Consider the following 18,610-nt stretch of genomic DNA (forward strand, 5'->3'; position numbering starts at 1 on the left):
AGGGAAATCTTTCTCTCTCTGCCACCAGTCCTATCAGATTAGGGTCCCTCCCTTATGATCTCATTTAATTTTAATTATCTCCTAAAGACCCTGTCCTCAAATACAGTCACATAGAGAGTTAGGGTTTCAACATATGAATTAGGGGGTAACCATGTCAGTACAAAGCAGTGGGTCCAGGGTTAAAAATTTAATCTCTCTTGATTCTAGAGTCTTAGTCACTGTATTTACAGCCTTCCTTAGGCGCCATCTTACCTACCCTAACCTACCATAAACTGGATTTATTCCTGCTTTTCAGTGAAACAAAACAATAGTTTTGATTTTTCTACTCTTGGTATTGAAACAAATATTCCCCAAACTTTTCAGAAGCTTTAATATATGCATCACGAATTCCAGAGTGGGAATGATAAGGCAAGCCTGGCACCTATAGTATGCTATATTTGCCCAATTTATCCAATTATAAATTCATCTTGTTTTTAATTATTTGCTCATATGTCTTTAACATACCTACTGACATTTCCCATATAGACAATGTTAGTTTTATTCCCCAAGTTACAATATGCTCTTTTTAAGGATGAGGATGGAGAATCCTGAAACTGCCTAGTTCTCCATAATTTTGAGAATATATAGAGAATATGTATTCTTCTATGTATCCTTTCCCCCTATTTCTTTTTTAAATTGAAGTATAATTTACAGTAAAATGCACAGACTTTAAGTGTGTAGTCTTGAATTTTGGCAAATATACACACCCATGTAATCTTTTCCTCAATCACGACAGAAAAGGATTCCATCACTCTAGCAAGTTCCCTCATGTCCCTTTTCAGTCAGCCGTCCTGTCCCCAGGGACAGCCTATATTCCGATTTCTCTCACCAGAGAGTAACTTGGCCTGTCCTAGAACTTTATAAAAATGGGTATATGCCCTGACCAGGAATCGAACCAGCCACCTCTGGTGTACACGAAGATGCTCCAACTAACTGAGCCGAACAGGCCAGGGAGAACTTTATAAAAATGGAATCATATAGTATGTACTCTTGTGTCTTGACTTTGTTCAAAATAACATTTTTTAGATTTGTGTATATTATTGTGTATATTAATGGTTCAATTCTTTTTATTGCTGAATAGTATTTCATTATAGTATGAGTGTACAACAGTTTGTTTATCCATTTTCTTATTGATGGACATTTGCATTTCTGGTTTTTTGGCTCTTACAAATAAAGCTACTATAAACATTCTCAGATGGGTCTTTTGAAATTTCTCTTGGGTAAATAATTGGAGTGGAATTGTGGGATCATAGGGTAGGTCTCCATATATCTTTGATTAGCTGGCTGACTTCCTTAACACGTTGATTGATTACTGGGCTTCTATCCAGTCTTTTGCCAGCCCTGTTAAATACTTGTGCTGTTTCCCATATTTCAAACAGTTCTGATTACTTTTTATTTCAAAGGCTTAAAAAGCTATAGTTATTTTACACTTTTCATCTACCTTCGGGATTTTTTTGCTGAATAGCAGACTTAAGATGAATGGTGGACAGATGAGATACTCCCTCTTTACAGCTAAGGAAACTGAGTGTTGGTTTTACTAGACTTGAGATGCTTCTATTCTGGTTCTAGTCCTTTACATTTCATACAGAGTTTATCATTCATCTACTGAAGATAGGATTATCACCATGAGAATATTTTATTTTTAGTTATGATTATATTGCTTTATATTGCTTAATGTCAGTGGCATACTGGATTCCTTAAGATCTTATTGTGAGATGTGAAGTTTTCCTTATGCTTCTGGGAGACAGACCCTTTGGAGAGTAAACTCTTAAATTGCTTTGTCAACACTGACTTTCCTACCAGGTAGCCTCACAGCAGAGACTTCAAATACTCCCCCCGCCCCCCTTTCTCATGAACTAGATCCTAATGTTTATTTTGTAAAATATAGCATGTGTAGTACTTTGGGACATGGTTATGTTTTAAATTTATATATATTTAATAGCAAAACAATACATCTTAAAACTGTTGAAAGTATAAATTAATTTTATCTCACCATCTAGAAAAACTAGATATGATTATTTTTAAAGAATATTTGTTAATATTTCTTCTTGCACATTTTGATAGAAAATGTTTGATCTTGATGCATCCTGTATGACTCTGAGTACTGCCTTTAGTTAAATATATATTTGGGGGGTGGCAAATTTCTACTTGTTTACTCAGGAAATTTTATTTCTTTCATATATAAAATTTCTAAAACTGTTAACTCATTTGTCTTTTATAACTTTTCATGTGTTTTAGGAAGCAGTTCAGGTACTTTTGAAGCATTCTGCAGATGTTAATGCTCGAGACAAAAATTGGCAAACCCCTTTACACATAGCTGCTGCTAATAAAGCCGTAAAGTGTGCTGAAGCTTTGGTACCTCTTCTGAGTAATGTGAACGTGTCTGATCGAGCAGGGAGAACTGCATTACATCATGCAGCTTTCAGTGGACATGGTGAGGTAGGTGGTATTCAACTAGACAATCGTGTTCTTTCTCTAAGTCAGTGGTTCTCAACCTTTCTAATGCCGCAACCCTTTAATACAGTTCCTCATGTTGTGGTGACCCCCAACCATAAAATTATTTTCGTTGCTACTTCATAACTGTAATTTTGCTACTGTTATGAATCGTAATGTAAATATCTGTGTTTTCCAATGGTCTTAGGCGACCCTGCTAGTGGTTCTCAACCTGTGGGAAGTCCTCCCACTCCCTCACCCCAATTATTAATGAACTTGCCTTTTTAGCCATTCCTTAGTTCATGATAAAAGCAAGCAAAAATATTTATCTTGGTAATTTAGTCTAATTTTACTATTAAAGCCTTTAAACTTCTTTCGTAATTCATGATATAACTTTCTCAAATTTAGAAATTTATTTATCAGATGCAGCCCATGCACTTACTTGATTTTCATAGTCAACCTGGGGAGATAGGAGAACACTGCCAACTATAACACAATGTGAAAACTGTGTTCTGTTATTGGAAAAATAGTCTCAGAAGACAAAAGTTTATTGTGCTCCCAGGAATAGAATAGCAAAGGAAGGTGGGGTTTAGAAGACATTTTCTTGCTGTTTATTATTAATATTTAGTCAAGAATTCTTTCTTGACATACCATCAAAAGAAAACAATTTAAGAAAATAAGTATTTAATTGTCTTATACAGCAAGCATTATCTAATGTTAGGTGTTGTCATAGCAAAGAGTAGAGTTTATGTGTACAGAGAAGACTTCGAAAAAAGCAAAACACAGATTTAGAAGAACCTTTGAGGCCAGCTTGTCTAGTCCTTCATTTTTATTGTAGATACAGAAACTAAAAGAGGTAAAGTGACATTCCCAAGATTCTCTGGCTGAGAGCTAATGGCTGCATAGTTATTTTCACTATTCTTCTCTGCCTTTGCAACAAAGAATTCTTGCCTCCACTGCAGTTAAGATCACAAGATGCATCCCTTTTAGGAATCTGGAATGCCCTTTGCACTGGGGAAACTATTGAAAATATGGTTAGACATAACAGAAATATTATTCTTGGTATATTATGAGGTAAGTAGACTGTGCAGGGACCTTCAGGACTAATCATGGTATGGACAGCACACTTGTGTTTGAATTAAATTTAAGGCATTTCTGGAATAAGAATGTGCTTTTTATTTTAATAACACTTTGGGCTATAAAGTAAGGGTTAAAACCCATTTTTGAATAGTTCATTTTTACAGACTTGTACTTAGTTGTTCATAAAATACCAGGACACACATTGGCATCTTTAAAAGATACTGAAACAACCACAGTGAACCCTTTTTCATATTTTATCCTGTCACTTATTGAATTATGCTAAAGGGTCTTTAGCATTTAGTGTAGCTCCTTTATATAAGTGCAGAAATTCAGTGCCAGAGAGATTAAGATGAGTATTCATCACAAAGGATATTCATGAACAGTTGTACTTCTGAATTTTGATAACTGTGTTTATTGTCATTCCAGATGGTCAAACTACTCCTGTCTAGAGGTGCCAATATTAATGCTTTTGACAAAAAAGATAGACGAGCTATCCATTGGGCAGCTTATATGGGTATGTACTTTTAAAATGTATTCTTTTACGTTATGTATTCAGGAAAAGTTGTGCATTTTTGTTCTTCCGCTTGATGCCCAAGTGGAACCAGCCTGGTAGTATGGAGGTTTGTCAGAACAGGAGGGCATGGGTTCAGTTCTCCTGAAAGCTGTTTGAAATTAATTCTGTTTCCTTTTGAAGGGAGCAACATAATAAACACAAGCCTGGGATACTTTAAATTAGTGTTTATAAAAGTCCATACTCCTACCCATCCTTGTTTTTATGGGAATTTAGGTAGAAGTTATGAAGATGCATTAGGAAGCCTATTATTTTGGGCCAAGCACTGAGTTAAATAGGCTCCAATAGTAATTGCACAGAAAGAAACAGTATAGACTTTTCTGTTGTAACATGATATATGTGGTTTTGGAAAAATCTTAGGATCTGCAAAATTGCATCTAGAACTAATAGTGCTCATCGGAAAATACTCCTGGGGCAGACCACCCAAAACTTATGCAACTTTGTGGCCAAAATACTAACAAAAAACATTAATTGGTTCTTGAAGTAACTTGGCCAGCCAGTGAGGAAGCAGATCACCATACCTCAGGGTACTTTAAAATGCACAGAAAGAGCAGAGTAGAAATGCTGTCTTGTAGGTGAAAGTGGATCTGTAAGCTTGGAGGAAGTACAGCCTGCCACAAACCTTGCAAGTCCTACAAGGCTGGGGTTGTGCCTCTGGGAGGAAGCCATGGATAAAGGCTTTTGCTTTTCAAGCTTCTTGAAATAGAACTGAAAGAACTCCTCCTTCCTCTGCAGCCGTGGAGCTCAGAGCTTTTTCTCTTCCCACCAAAGGGTGTCTGTCTTTCTGCTTCCACTATTCTGGCTCCTCTGGCTTAGGAAGAATCACATATGGACTGACATATCTTCTGTATAATACTGGTATTCCTTGATTTACCACTCACATACCTGACATCTATCTAGCCACCTTTCTTACAGGCCTAGGTTATCCTCATTATTCTCTGCTCCATGTTTTATCTTTTCTTATATTTCACTTAAAAATAAAAGAGTAAAGGAAGATTCAATGGAAGATTATTAATTTTAAAACTATTAAAATTTTGAAATATGAAAATACAAGAAAACAACTTAAACCGGTTATCAGTAACCCTAAGGTCTAGAAAAATCCTTTGCTTATAGTAGAAATAACCACAAGCAGTAGAATCCATCTTGAATAGCAAGTCTAACCGTTAGTGTGGGTATAAAGGAAGATAAAAAAATGAAGGCTAATATCATTGTCATCTGGTCCCTATTTTGAAAGCCAAAAGCTGAAAATCTTGGTCTTTTGGTGTTTGTCTCATACCAAAGATTTGTGCCTCTGGTTATGTAATAGATAATTCTTCTGTTCACTGATGGTGTGCATCAAGCATGTCAAACTCAAAGGCTAACATGGGCCAAATAAACGAGGCATGCAGCCCGCGGGCCGCTAGTTTGACATGCTTGATGTACACCCAGAAGCAAATCTCCCATGGCATCCTAACTTCCCCTCCTCACAGCTCACAGATTTTAAATCTTAGAAACTTTTCTGAATATTCTGGTGTAGCTTATTCTTAAAGGCAGCTTAGAAATAGCTAGTCTGTGTAATTTAAATTATACGCCTCATGTGAAAGGGTTTATACATTAAGCAAAGTGCATTAGGCCTTTTACCTCCAAAGAATTAAACTTGACTAAACAGCTGTTTCCATGAAATTGAAGGCCAGGGGATTTTATAGGTTATCTCTAAAATGGAGTTCCCAGAATAGCTGGGTGTGTGTATCTCACTGGCCCTGAGATGACTTTGTTTTCCTTGATCTCCTAAATGTCACTTTTCAGGCCAATTGTGAATTGAAAAAGGTATTCTGTGTTTCTTGGACCTCACTGTCCATTTAATTTTTTAGCATAAACATTCAGAAAGTCATAATTCTTCTTTCCCTGTCTCTTCCTTTTAGCATGGAAAGAGGAGTATTGACACATAGTTTCTAAAACTATTCAGCTGTTCTAGGCACTCAGGATTAAAGAGAGCTAAACATGAAAGTAGGGAGCTCTCGACCTAATAGCAAGCTTAAGTCCAGGTCATTGTCACCTCTAGGTTAATATTCAGAGAATCTGTCAATATCGGGGTAAGAGACATTAGGATTACATGTATTAATCTTACATAATTTATTTCCCACAGGCTTCCTTGTTTGTCCTGGCCTTCTTACCCCCTGGTTAATGTTTCCCTTACTTTTCTGTTAGGGTCTATTCTTACCCTTATGCCATTATTGAATTCTCTGTCAAGTGTTTCCCAGTCCCACCTCTGTCCCCAGAATGAATTGATCATTTTACACTCCCTACCCCATTTTTGCTTCTACCGCGAACCTTCATTTAAAATCCCTTTTAAGCATTCATCTTTTCTATTGATTTCAGTACTTTTAGCAATATCCAACCAAGCTCTACCTCAGGTCACCTTACCGTGATGACAGACATAAAAGGTACTGAATAAATATTAATTACCTTGATTAGCAACTCATTATTTCTTCTTGAAGTAATGCATAATTTGAATGGATTTAAAATATTTTTTCTCCCTCCTTTCCTTTCCATAAAAACTTATAAATTCTAAGCATAGCTCATTTTACTTTTCTTATACATTCATGAACAACAGAAGAAAAAAGTAGGAAATTTTCAGAATTCCTGAAGTATAGTGATTATATTTATCAAATTCACATTGCAGAGATACAATTTTTTAAAAGGATGTTGTTGACTACAGAATTATGTATACTGTGCATGGCAAATGGATACCATTTTTTAAAATACACGTTGATGAATTAAATGAAGTCTAATCCCATTGGTAGCAACATTCTGTACATTGACAAGGAAAACACATACTTGAAGGCAGAGGGTTCACCCAGCTAGAACAATATCACTTATTTCACTCTAGAACTTTCTTTCCTTTTTTCTTTTAAATAAGTCACCTCCAAGCTGGCTATAGCTGGTTTGGCTCAGTGGAGAGAGCATCGGCCTGCGGACTGAAGCGTCCCAGGTTCGATTCTGGTCAAGGCCATGGTGCTGGGTTGCAGGCTCAATCCCCAGTAGGGGGCGTTCAGGAAGCAGCCAATCAGTGTTTCTCTCTCATCATTGGTGTTTCTATCTCTCTCTCCCCCTCTCCCTCCTCTCTGAAACAATAAAAATATTTTTTTTAAAAAAACTGTTTATATTTGCATATCCTGGATGTTATAAGTTCTGATTTTCACTGCATTACAATAAACTCAATAACTGTCTTTCTAGGGCCATGGATCAGAAAGTAATGTGTAGTGAGGGATCTTTTGTACCAGTTAATACTCTTATATGATAGTCACATGTAATTTGGCACCTAATTGTTCTTTTTTTTTCCCTAAAAATATCATTAAAAAATTTTTTTTCATATTGAGATAAGGGAAAAAATAGGTGAAAGTATTCACTTTAATTGATAATTTATATATAAACAACTAAATCTGCTTGAACCTGTGTGTCTTGTTATATGCTTACCTAATTTTGTTAAGAGAGAGGGCCTAGTTTGAAGGCTTCATTTTTACAGTTACTAACTTAACAGTCCCTGTGAAGGGATATAAAAACTGAGATCATGAGCAATTTCTTTAATGTAACAAATAATTATTGGGTGCCTATTTTGTATATAACACTGTTCTCAGCCCCATGGGATATAGCAAGAAGTAAAACATAAGAGCATTCAATATTTTCCCCTGAAGATAGATATTTGGGAAGCTAATGCATAAAAGCAATTAAAGAGTTAAATACTTATTCAAATTTAAGAAACCTCACAAGATATTATATGCTTATTAGATAGTATTTACAGATACATGGTGCTTTTGACTGAAAGGGCTTCTGGGTAAGAGAGGTCATTGGTCAGGGAAGATGGGAACTGACATGGGCCTTCAAGGGTTAATAGTAGCAATCTTTGAAAAGAGACATCCAAGCAGAACATTCCACACAATGAAGGAATCCCATGAACAGAGGCACAGAGGTGGGAAGGGAAATGGAAGGAGAAGGCACTGTATAATCTAATCTGATTAAATTCGAGAAGATATAAAAGAAGAATAGTGGTTCTCCCATCTTTCAGATCCATGTTCCCCTTCCTGGCCTCCATGTGTGGTTGGGTGGTGCTGAGACTAGTTCTGACTAATGAATTGAAAGCAACATCACCTCTGAGACTCTGCAGCCTATTGCCCCTCTGGCACAGTGACAAACCACCTTCAAAATGGGGTCAGCTGCATCAACCTAGGTGCTTAAATGACTGAGAAGAGCCCTCTTGCCAAGCTATTACAGTCTTAATGAGAAATAAAACGCTAATTAAGCCACTGAGATTTGGGAGTTGATCATTAAATGCAGGATATATAATCTAACCTATCCTGATTGATACATGGCTGAGTAACAAACTAAGTTGGTTAAGAACATCTTGTGGACATACGAGAGGAAAAGACATGTTCTAAATACCTAGCATTCTTAAGAATGCTCAAGTCACTTCCAAATTTCCAAGTAGAAGATTTCACTAAGGAAGAGAAACATAAATTAATGTCTTACACTAAACATAAAAAGTTAACCTCAGAATTTGAAAAGGCATTAAAACAACCTTGAAAACAACAAGGTCTAGGCAAAAGAATTAAAGATTGCCGGGTTATCATTGGATTAAATAAAATTAAATGTTTTTATAATTATTACCTCTGTCAACATTTATTTAAAAGTATCCTGGCTCTACCTGGTTTGGCTCAGTGGATAGAGTGTCAGCCTGTGGCCTGAAGGGTCCCGGGTTCAATTCCAGTCAAGGGAACATGCCCAGGTTGCAGGCTCGATCCCCAGTAGGGGGTGTGCAGGAGGCAGCCAATCGATGATTCTCTCTTATCATTGATGTTTCTATCTCTCTCTCTCTCTCTCCCTCTCCCTTCCTCTAAAACCAATAAAAATATATTTAAAAAATAAGTTTTTTTGTGTTTTTTTTTAAGTATCCTGAATTCTTTATATTTTTCTTCCATTCTGTCTCTGGTTATAATGTGATTTATTGGTAACTTGTCATGCATTATCTAGTTAATTTGCATTTTTACCTTCCTTTAAAGATGTTCAGGATTGTATTCATATTTTTTATATGCTGATCTATTTATTTTTTCTTCATAAACACATTTTCAGGTCACATTGAAGTAGTGAAATTACTTGTGGCACACGGAGCTGAAGTGACGTGCAAGGATAAGAAGTCTTACACACCTCTTCATGCTGCAGCCTCTAGTGGAATGATCAGCGTAGTCAAGTACCTTTTAGACCTTGGAGTTGATGTAGGTCTATAGACAGCATTATAAAGGAGTGAAGAATTTTATATGTTTGTAATTTTACTATTGGTGGAAGTTACTTCAGATTTTAAAAGATGATTTTATATAATAGTCTTTATGTCTTTTAACCAGATATACTTATAGTCCTTTACATAATATATAGTGCACTGATATCTGATGAGGACATGTAATTAGTCAAAGTAGATGTAGAGGTAAAATACATTTCAAAGGTGAATGTTTGAATGACAGAAGTTTTTACTTCTCCATCGTATTCCAGGCTCTGTAGCTCCATTTCAGCTATGAAAACCAGCAGATCAGACATACGTGAATTATTTTTTCTAAGTGGCTAGGTTATGGTTAGTCTTATTTGCCCACTTAGTCTAATATTCCCTTTAAATAACTGTAGCAGTTCATATTACAGGATATTGGCAAGAGCTAGGCAGGAAAACTAGAGTTTCTTGCCCATCAATAATAAATGTTTGGTTAGGAAGGGTTGCTGCCTTATTTGAATATATTTGATCCTGAAATTTTAGCTTAGAATACCCGTAGCTTTCACAGGCCATCCTTTTAAGCAGTAGTACTTTTTACCCAAGAGTATATTTACTCTAATTTTAAGTACAGTTCTGACAACCTCATCTGGTTCTTAAAACATAGATTTTAAGAGCAGCAAATTAGGAGAGAAGGTAAGTCTGTGCTAGAGGAAGGCAGTTTAGATCAGACAAGAAAGAAGTAGGTAGTAGTCTTCTGATTGGGCAAATAATACATGGTGACTGTAGAGCTCAGTAGACTTAATTTAAGGACTGTGGGAAGCACTTTGCCTAAAGCAAGCAAGTAATTACTAAAATATGAGGATCTTGAAAAGTCTCAGAAATCTAAATCATTTTTAGGCATCTCAACTTAACAGTTTCTATAGCTCTGTTTTCAACAGTAACATAATGCTTTAAAAGGCTCCTGATCTAGATAAATGAGACAACCTTGTTTCTGAACTCTGTTCCAAGTTCCTTTCTGATGCAATTTTTAAAGCTTATTTTGATAGTAAAATAACATTTGTACACACTTTGAAATAAGTAGTCAGACTTAGAGCTGTTTAGTGATGTGTGGCCTCCAATTGTATGATTTATTAGTTTCCTACGGCTGCCTTCACAAAATTACCATAAAGTGAGTGACTTAAAACAGATTTAATCTCAAAGTTCTGGAGACTCTGAGGGAGAATCTATTCCATGTCTCTTATCTTTTGGTGATTAAATCTAGGTACTTTGACTAAAGTCACATGTTATATGTTTACTTCCCCCCAATTTCTGTTACCAGGTATCTGAGAAAGGACCCTAAGACTCATCAGCTATAGCCAAGCCTACTTTAAGATCCAGTATAGCCAGCTCCCTCCCTAAACTAGGACACTCCTATTACGTATGCTGTATATTACCTCCCAGAAGACAAGGTCAAAGACTAGACATTTCTTTGGCTACACAAAAGTCATGTAGATTTTTGCCCATTTTATTTATTAGAAAAAAGAAAGAATAACTTGAGTTACATGAATTATTTCTCAGTATTGAGCATATTTTGAGCACATTCATTTTGGTAAATTGTCGATATGTAAGAGTAAAAAATGTCTAGAGCTCAAGTTGTAAAAATATATTAAATAGAAAAAATGCCACTCATTTTTAAAAAATTCTGATATCTATTACATTACCAACTTTAATCTTTTGTCACTGTAAGCGAAAGGCTAAGCATGTGCACTTTATTCAATAATATCTCAGAATTTTCCATTTGTGTTCATTTTTTCATGATTCTTAGAGTTAATTCTCTAAATGCCCCTTACCTGGAAGTCTTAGTTTATATCTCCCTAAAATATCTCTCTTGGAATCATTCAGTTTTGTCATGCATTTGACATTGTACATGTGAATTATATTTCCTGTACAAAATGCTGTTTGATACAAATATGCTGTTTTTAATGTTCATTATTTTAAAAGAAGTTTAGAATTATAAGCATATCTGTGTGTTTATCCCTGTTTCTCACTTTAATAATTTGCTTGCAAGCACGATGTTAAGTCACAACGAGGGTAATTAGAAACACTACTTTAACACTGACATTTTGTTTTCTCCCAATAGATGAATGAACCAAATGCCTATGGGAATACACCTCTTCATGTAGCCTGCTATAATGGACAAGATGTTGTAGTGAATGAACTTATAGATAGTGGTGCTAATGTAAATCAGAAGAATGAGAAAGGATTTACTCCTTTGCACTTTGCTGCTGCCTCAACACATGGAGCGCTGTGCTTAGAGCTCCTGGTGGGCAATGGGGCCGACGTCAATATGAAGGTAGGAAATACAATCGGCATCCACACTGTAATATTTAGGAGTTCACTATTTAAAACAATATCAGTAACAAATATCATTCCTCAACAAAAAGTAACAAATTACTGATACTAGAACACAGATGAATCTTTAAAATATATTGAGTGAAGCCTTACACAAGAATATATACACTTTTTCCATTTCTGTAAGGTCTAGAACAGTTGAAATTCCATTTACTTGGTGTTTCAGATTCTATAGTTTAAAAAACCAACAGCAGCCCGGCTGATGTGACTCAGTGGTTTAATGTCGAACACCTATGAACCAGGAGGTCACGGTTCGATTCCTAGCCAGGGCACATGCCCGGGTTGTGGGCTCCAGTAGGGAGCAGGCAGGAGGCAGCTGATCTGTGGTTCTCTGTCATCATTGATGTTTCTGTCTCCCTCTCTCTTCCTCTCTGAAATCTCAGTGGTATGTGTATGGGTGTTCACTGTAATACTCTTTCAACTTTTCTATTTAGGAATTTTTCACAATGTTGCCAGTTGGATGGCTTGTTTGCTTGAAAATATGAATATAAAATTAAGGAATCAAATACCTAAATAGGTATTTATAAAATAAATCCAGTACTCCATTATTATAATGAGTGACATGAGTGGGTTTTTTTTTCTTCTTTTAATCTTTATTGTTGAAGGTATTATATAGATCCTTTTGACATGAGAGTTTCTTAAGGAGATCTGCATTATACAATTTTAGTGTAAACTTATGACACTTATCACATTTCAGTTTTGAATATATACACAGAAGGTATGTTGAATACTGTGAAGGATTAGAATGATAAAACAATTCCTTTCCTTTTTTGGTGGTCATGTATATATTTTGATTTGTTAAATAATTTTGGGGAAGAAAAGACTTTACCTAACTCAAGCATTGTTTTTCTTCATATTTAGAACTCCTTTTGAATTTCAGAACTTTCACATTAAATACACACATGCACATCTAGTCTGATTTATTATTTTAAGTAATTTGAGAAAATAGCTAACAAAAATAATATATCAGTTCTTAAGTGAATTATGGGCTGAGGTTAATTACAACATTCACTTTTCCTTGGTTGAGGGGGGATTCAGTGTTTCTTAAAATGAAAGAATTAGAGCAATGTGAAATTTTTGAATTGTGGGAAGCACATCCTGGCTGTGTCCTACTCCCAATTATGTGGCTTGGTTAATACCCTGTGCTTCAGTTTCCCCACCTATGAGATAGGAATGATAGTAAGATTACACTTACCTACCATGCAGAGATTTTTATAAACTGTAGACATTGATTTTTTTTTAATTTGTCCTTTATAATACACATGGTAAGAAATTAGTTTATAATTTTCAACAACTGTTTTACTTCCATAGCCTTCAGTTAAACTTAATGCTTGAGTAATAGTTATACAAAATAAAAATAAAAGAGAACATTCAAAATGAAACTAAGGATTACATATTATGGATAGAGCAATTATTTTAATTCTTTCTAATATTATTATTTCAGAGCAAAGACGGGAAAACCCCACTGCACATGACTGCCCTCCACGGTAGATTCTCCAGATCACAAACCATTATCCAGAGTGGTAAAAAGTATTTCTGTTTGTTAGTTTTTTCTTAAATGTAGTAAAAACATCAACAAAATGAATGGTATTAAGGATTTGTCATAGCAGTCTATATTTTAAATATTTGATGTTAGATCTCTTGAAAATCAAATAAAATAAAAAGCCATGTATATGTTTCTTACATAATTTTTTAAATTTATTTTTAGTTATTTCCACTGGATTATAAATCTAATTTCTCTATCAGTTAATGTTGGCCTTTTAAAAACCTTGCTAAAGAGAAAATTCTGCCTTTCCACTGCATTGTATATTATATATAAATAAAACTCTGTTGCAAATATCTTTTTCCCCTTTTTAATATTTTGAACTATTTTTAGAATTTTCATTTATTTTTTGAACTTGTGTTCTTTTGCATTTGAATTAATACTAGGCAAGCTAAACTTTTAAGTAAAAAGAACTTTTAGGTGCGGTACTTTAAAGCAATGTTTTTCAAGCCATGTTCCTCAAGATAACAGCTGTTAATGGTTTTGCAGAGGAAAAATAGAAATAGGTTCATGATCAAATACTTTGTGAAGCATTGCATGCAGTATTCTTGATGATATGAGAGTGTGCACATTAACTTTCTGAAAAGTCTTGTTCTAAAGAAATGTGTTCAATTTCGCTTTAAAACAATGGTTTCCACACTTATTGGACCCCAGAACCCTTAAGTATAAAATCTGTAACTCCAGTGCCTAGACCAATGTACTCTGAATGAAATCTAGTTAAATCCATCCGTGTGCTTGAATAGAACTTTATCTTGCTTTTTATGTAATAGATTTGTCTTGATCTTTATATATAGTCTAGTGTCTGATAGCATGTCCTTTATTGCAGGAGCTGTAATTGACTGTGAGGATAAAAATGGAAACACCCCTTTGCACATAGCAGCAAGATATGGCCATGAGCTGCTAATCAACACTCTTATTACAAGTGGTGCTGACACTGCAAAGTAAGTACTTACCAAGGCGTCAATAGCTATGACAGGGAAACACAGAAGGAAGTGAACTGCATTTTCCTAGATATTTAAATTAGAAGTGTGGGTTTTAGCCTCCAGCAATTAGATATTATACTAATTGCTGGAGATTTTTTTCTCCTTTTTGTATTTATGATGTGGTAGAATAGATTGTTTGATAATACTATTTCATTTGGTAAGCCAGCATAGAGTATTTTTAAATACTTTTTAACCCCAGGTCTTTCTAGACTATGCAGTTTTGATTAGAGCTTTTAATTTGTGTGGTCTATTTTTAATACTAGAGGCCGGGTGCATGAAATTCGTGCATGGGGCAGGGTGGGGGGCGGTCCCTCAGCCTGGCCTGCACCCTATCCAATCCGGGATCCCTCTCGCAACCTGGGACCACTGGCTCTTAACCGCTTGCCTGCCTGATCGCCTCTAACCTCCTCTGCCTGCTGGCCTGATCGCCCCCTAACTGCTCCCCTGCCGGCCTGATCGCCCCTAACCGCCTCTGCCTCGGCCCCTGCCACCATGGCTTTGTCCGAAAGGACGACCAGAAGATGTCTGGTCTAATTAACATATTACCCTTTTATTAGTATAGATATTTTTGGTTGTCATAATTTTGAGAGGAGGATATTACTGGCATATAGTGTAGTGTAGGTAGCACACAGGGGCACTGCTGAACATCCTACATGCACAGAATGGCCCCACACACACACAAACACACATACATACATACACACACAACAAAGCTTATAATGACAGTAGTGCTGCGGTTAAAAAACCTTACTCTTTGAGGAAAATTGCTGGATAATAAGTTATGCCCACCTTCAACCTATTGCCAAATTGCTCTCCAAGGTGTTAAGATTTTGACTCACGTGTCTTTTCACTTTAAGTAATTTATTTAAGTGATTGTCTTTTTCTTGCATTGTAATGAGAATACTGTCCGGTTTATTTCAGGCGTGGCATACATGGAATGTTCCCCCTCCATTTGGCAGCCTTGAGTGGTTTTTCAGATTGCTGCAGGAAGCTCCTTTCTTCTGGTGAGTGGGACGTTTGTAAACTAAACTAATTATTTCGTCTCCTACCCCCATTCTAATACAATTTCTTTCTTCTTCGAAAATTACATACATTATCTCCAAATGTGAATCATTTATTAACCCCTCTTAGAAAATGTTGGGTCCTTTATTTTAAGGTTCAATTTTCTCTTCATCTCTGGAAAAGGTTTTATTTTTTCAGTGATTTCCTTCTCTCTGTTAGTTAGGAATGGGATGTGGAGTATTTCTACAGCAACTTCTGTTCATTAATGGGTAACCATCTTCTGGGATTGTCCCATTATGTCTAAAAGCAAAATATCTTTATTTGCATGCTTCCTTTTTAAGAGCTAATTTCAATCATACAATATCCTCTAGGTTTGTGAAATTATTTATCCTAAAACCCTGTTTTTTAGTAGTAATTTTTTGTAATATTGTACATTATTAATCTATTTTCCATAATTTTGTAACTATAATTCATAGTTTTTGAGATTGGGGATGTGTGGCTCTTGACATTTCTTGATAAAATACTATAATCTAAGTAATGTATCTATAACATTATATAACATGTAAAATGTCTTTTTTCTTGTAGGATTTGACATAGATACCCCAGACGATTTCGGTAGGACCTGTCTCCATGCAGCTGCAGCTGGAGGGTATGTTAATAAAACAGTTACTATTTTAAGAAAAAGGTCGCTGGTCATGGCAGTTTTTCTCTTTGTTTCTTTTTATTAGTTTTGGACTACCACAAAATAGAAAACATAGCAGGAGTGGTTTGGGAGAAGAAAGTCCAGAGTAGTAGAAATTGCTTCTTAAATCTTTATCCACCTAAGTCATAAATTGTGAGTAGGAGAGAGAGAACAAACTTACAAAAGGAAGTTATTGCTTTTTATAAGAGAATGCTTTTGGGGTAAATGAAAAACACATTTCTTCCAATGAGAGCATTAAAACATTGAGAGTATTTTAAGTAATACTACTATTCTTTGAGAAGTTGTTGAGGAATTTTTAATGATAATTTCGGGGCATGGGAAATGTTAATAGCTTATTTATGTCTTGCTTCTACTCAGGAATAGTATATATGAAATGGGAAATTTGAAATTGAAATATTTTGGACTAAGTTTTGAATATTAATTACTACTACTAGGGGAAATTAGACAATTGGTTTGAATGAACAACAAACTTCAACTAAAACTCTTGGTCCCGCATGACCGGTGTGGCTCAGTGGTTGAGTGTCAATCTGTGAACAAGGAGGTCACAGTTCAGCTTCCAATCAGGGCACATTCCCTGGGTTGTGGGCTCAGTCCCCTTTAGGGAGGCATGCAGGAGGCAGCCGATCAATGATTCTCTTTCATCTTTGATGTTTCTACCTCTCTCTACCTTCCTCTCTCTGAAATCAATAAAAACATTTTAGGGGGGAATAAAAATCCTTGGTCCCTGAAGCATGATGCTAATCTAATGCTTTTGATAATCTAGACCCTAAAGTTGTGATAAGCCGTTTAATTCTTGGTGACTTTATCAGGAAGACATTTGCAAGAGTTTTATTTCCAGTAATAATTCCTTAACAATTACTGGTGATTTCAAAGTGTATTGAACCGAGACTACCACTAGGCCAGTCTCAGTTGTAGAGATGGATTGTAAACATGTGACTGGGTCCTCTTGTTCTTCCAATGTCACCAAAGAACCTCCCAGTTAAAACCTGGCATCCATGTTACTTGCCTACAGAGAGAGAGACAACAGACAACATGAATGTCTGATTGTTTGGCAGTTACAATTTCATAGAAATAGTAAGTTGATGTTCAGGTTTATAAAAATTAAATTTTAGAAATACCCATGCATGTAATCTATTCTCCTATAATTTTAACTAAGGATGCATCTAAGTAAGCAAAGAAAAGCTAATTTGGGACATTACGTTTTCAGGTTTGATTTTTTTAACCTATTTTAATTCAATTTAGTCTTAAAAACCACTTAAATGTAAACCATTCAATTCTAAGCATGTTGCTTGAAGTTTATTTAAAGGCTCTTAAAAACTCTTTAGGTACTCTTACAAATGTGAACTTCCTTTTAAATAGTGACAACAGGATTCATTCGTTATTTCCTATCAATGTGCAATATGTATATATATAACTTTTTAAATTTCAGATAAGATGAATTTTAATGTTTTTATTCTTCATAAAATATAAATCATGCCATATTCACTTTACTCTCATTTGAAAACATGTTTTTTATGCATATTTAAACCTACCAATTTCATTATTAAATTACTGACAATTAAGTCTTCTATTTTTTCCTGGATAGGAATTTGGAGTGCCTAAACCTTCTGCTGAATACTGGTGCAGACTTCAACAAAAAGGACAAATTTGGGAGGTAAGGTGTGATACAGTTCTTCTATAGAGCCTAATTAACGTTATTTACTCAGTGACTTGCTTGACCTTCTAACTGGCTTCTGAGAATTAACTGAACGTTTTAGCAGCTTTTACATTATGATCATGATTCATTGCAAGGCCTAAGTAAATCAATAACTTGTAAATATTCATTCCTACCCAGAATCTTCTTCCACCCAAGCCCCTGCCACAGCCCCACGCTGCCTTCGGGCACTTTATAACTTTACGTTATAAGCACTTCCGTACCTCTTGGTATCATTTCTCCTCCCATAATTATAGCTATGGAAATGTAAAACCCTGAGGTCCCTTCCAGAAACAAGCTAGAGCTCAGTATATTCTCCTTTCCCCTAAGGCAGTGGTCAACAAACCGAGGCCCGTGAGCTACATGCAGCTCTTTGGCCACTTGAGTGTGGCTCGGCGTTAGAACCACTTCTTCAAAATAGACTTGCCCAGGTTGAAAACTGACTTCTGCGCATGGGTCACAAAGTTTCAATCGCACTGTACATGCGCGCCCACACGTGGTATTTTGTGGAAGAGCCACACTCAAGGGGCCCAAGAGCCGCATGTGGCTCGCGAGCCGCGGTTTGCCAACCACTGCCCCAAGGCATTCCTTTTTTGTCAGAGCATGCACTGCCCATGTTGGTTACAGAGCACTATAGAGAGGGAAGAAGGGGCAAATATATATGCAGTTGTCCTTTCTCCTCTCCTGTAACTCCCCACATACACAATTACACATACCAGCATATCCACGAACACTCCCTGAGCAGGACCTACAGGAAAGCACCTGTGAAATGACCGAGTCCCTTTGCAGTCACTCAACCAGTCCTCATTCTCAGGCCTCATTGTTGCTAGCATTTGTGGTAGCAATACTTAAAACCACCGTTATCTGCTATATAATAACCTTCCTATTGACTGAGGTGGTAGAAGAAAGATAAAGGTCTCTTTCCACCTCCCTGCCAGA

The 18,610-nt window shown here is 36.0% G+C and overlaps 1 protein-coding gene across 5 annotated transcripts in view; it reads left to right on the top strand.

Moving 5' to 3' along the window:
- ANKRD28 (ankyrin repeat domain 28) overlaps window positions 1-18,610 on the top strand; it is a 145,608-nt gene that overhangs the window by 97,404 nt on the left and 29,594 nt on the right. For 4 of the 5 annotated variants that reach the window (XM_028129542.2, XM_028129536.2, XM_008153346.3 and 1 more), the window contains 9 exons: window positions 2,278-2,478; window positions 3,979-4,066; window positions 9,230-9,372; window positions 11,476-11,688; window positions 13,192-13,270; window positions 14,117-14,231; window positions 15,195-15,277; window positions 15,861-15,924; window positions 17,564-17,632. In XM_028129542.2, the coding sequence (XP_027985343.1) occupies window positions 2,278-2,478; window positions 3,979-4,066; window positions 9,230-9,372; window positions 11,476-11,688; window positions 13,192-13,270; window positions 14,117-14,231; window positions 15,195-15,277; window positions 15,861-15,924; window positions 17,564-17,632 (1,055 nt within the window). Of the gene's footprint in view, window positions 1-2,277; window positions 2,479-3,978; window positions 4,067-6,481; window positions 6,547-9,229; window positions 9,373-11,475; window positions 11,689-13,191; window positions 13,271-14,116; window positions 14,232-15,194; window positions 15,278-15,860; window positions 15,925-17,563; window positions 17,633-18,610 lie in introns of those variants that run through there. The other variant, XM_028129593.2, reaches the window with a different exon arrangement.

This window comes from Eptesicus fuscus, chromosome 18 (genome assembly GCF_027574615.1).
Source record: "Eptesicus fuscus isolate TK198812 chromosome 18, DD_ASM_mEF_20220401, whole genome shotgun sequence".
NCBI classification, from domain to species: Eukaryota; Metazoa; Chordata; class Mammalia; order Chiroptera; family Vespertilionidae; genus Eptesicus; species Eptesicus fuscus.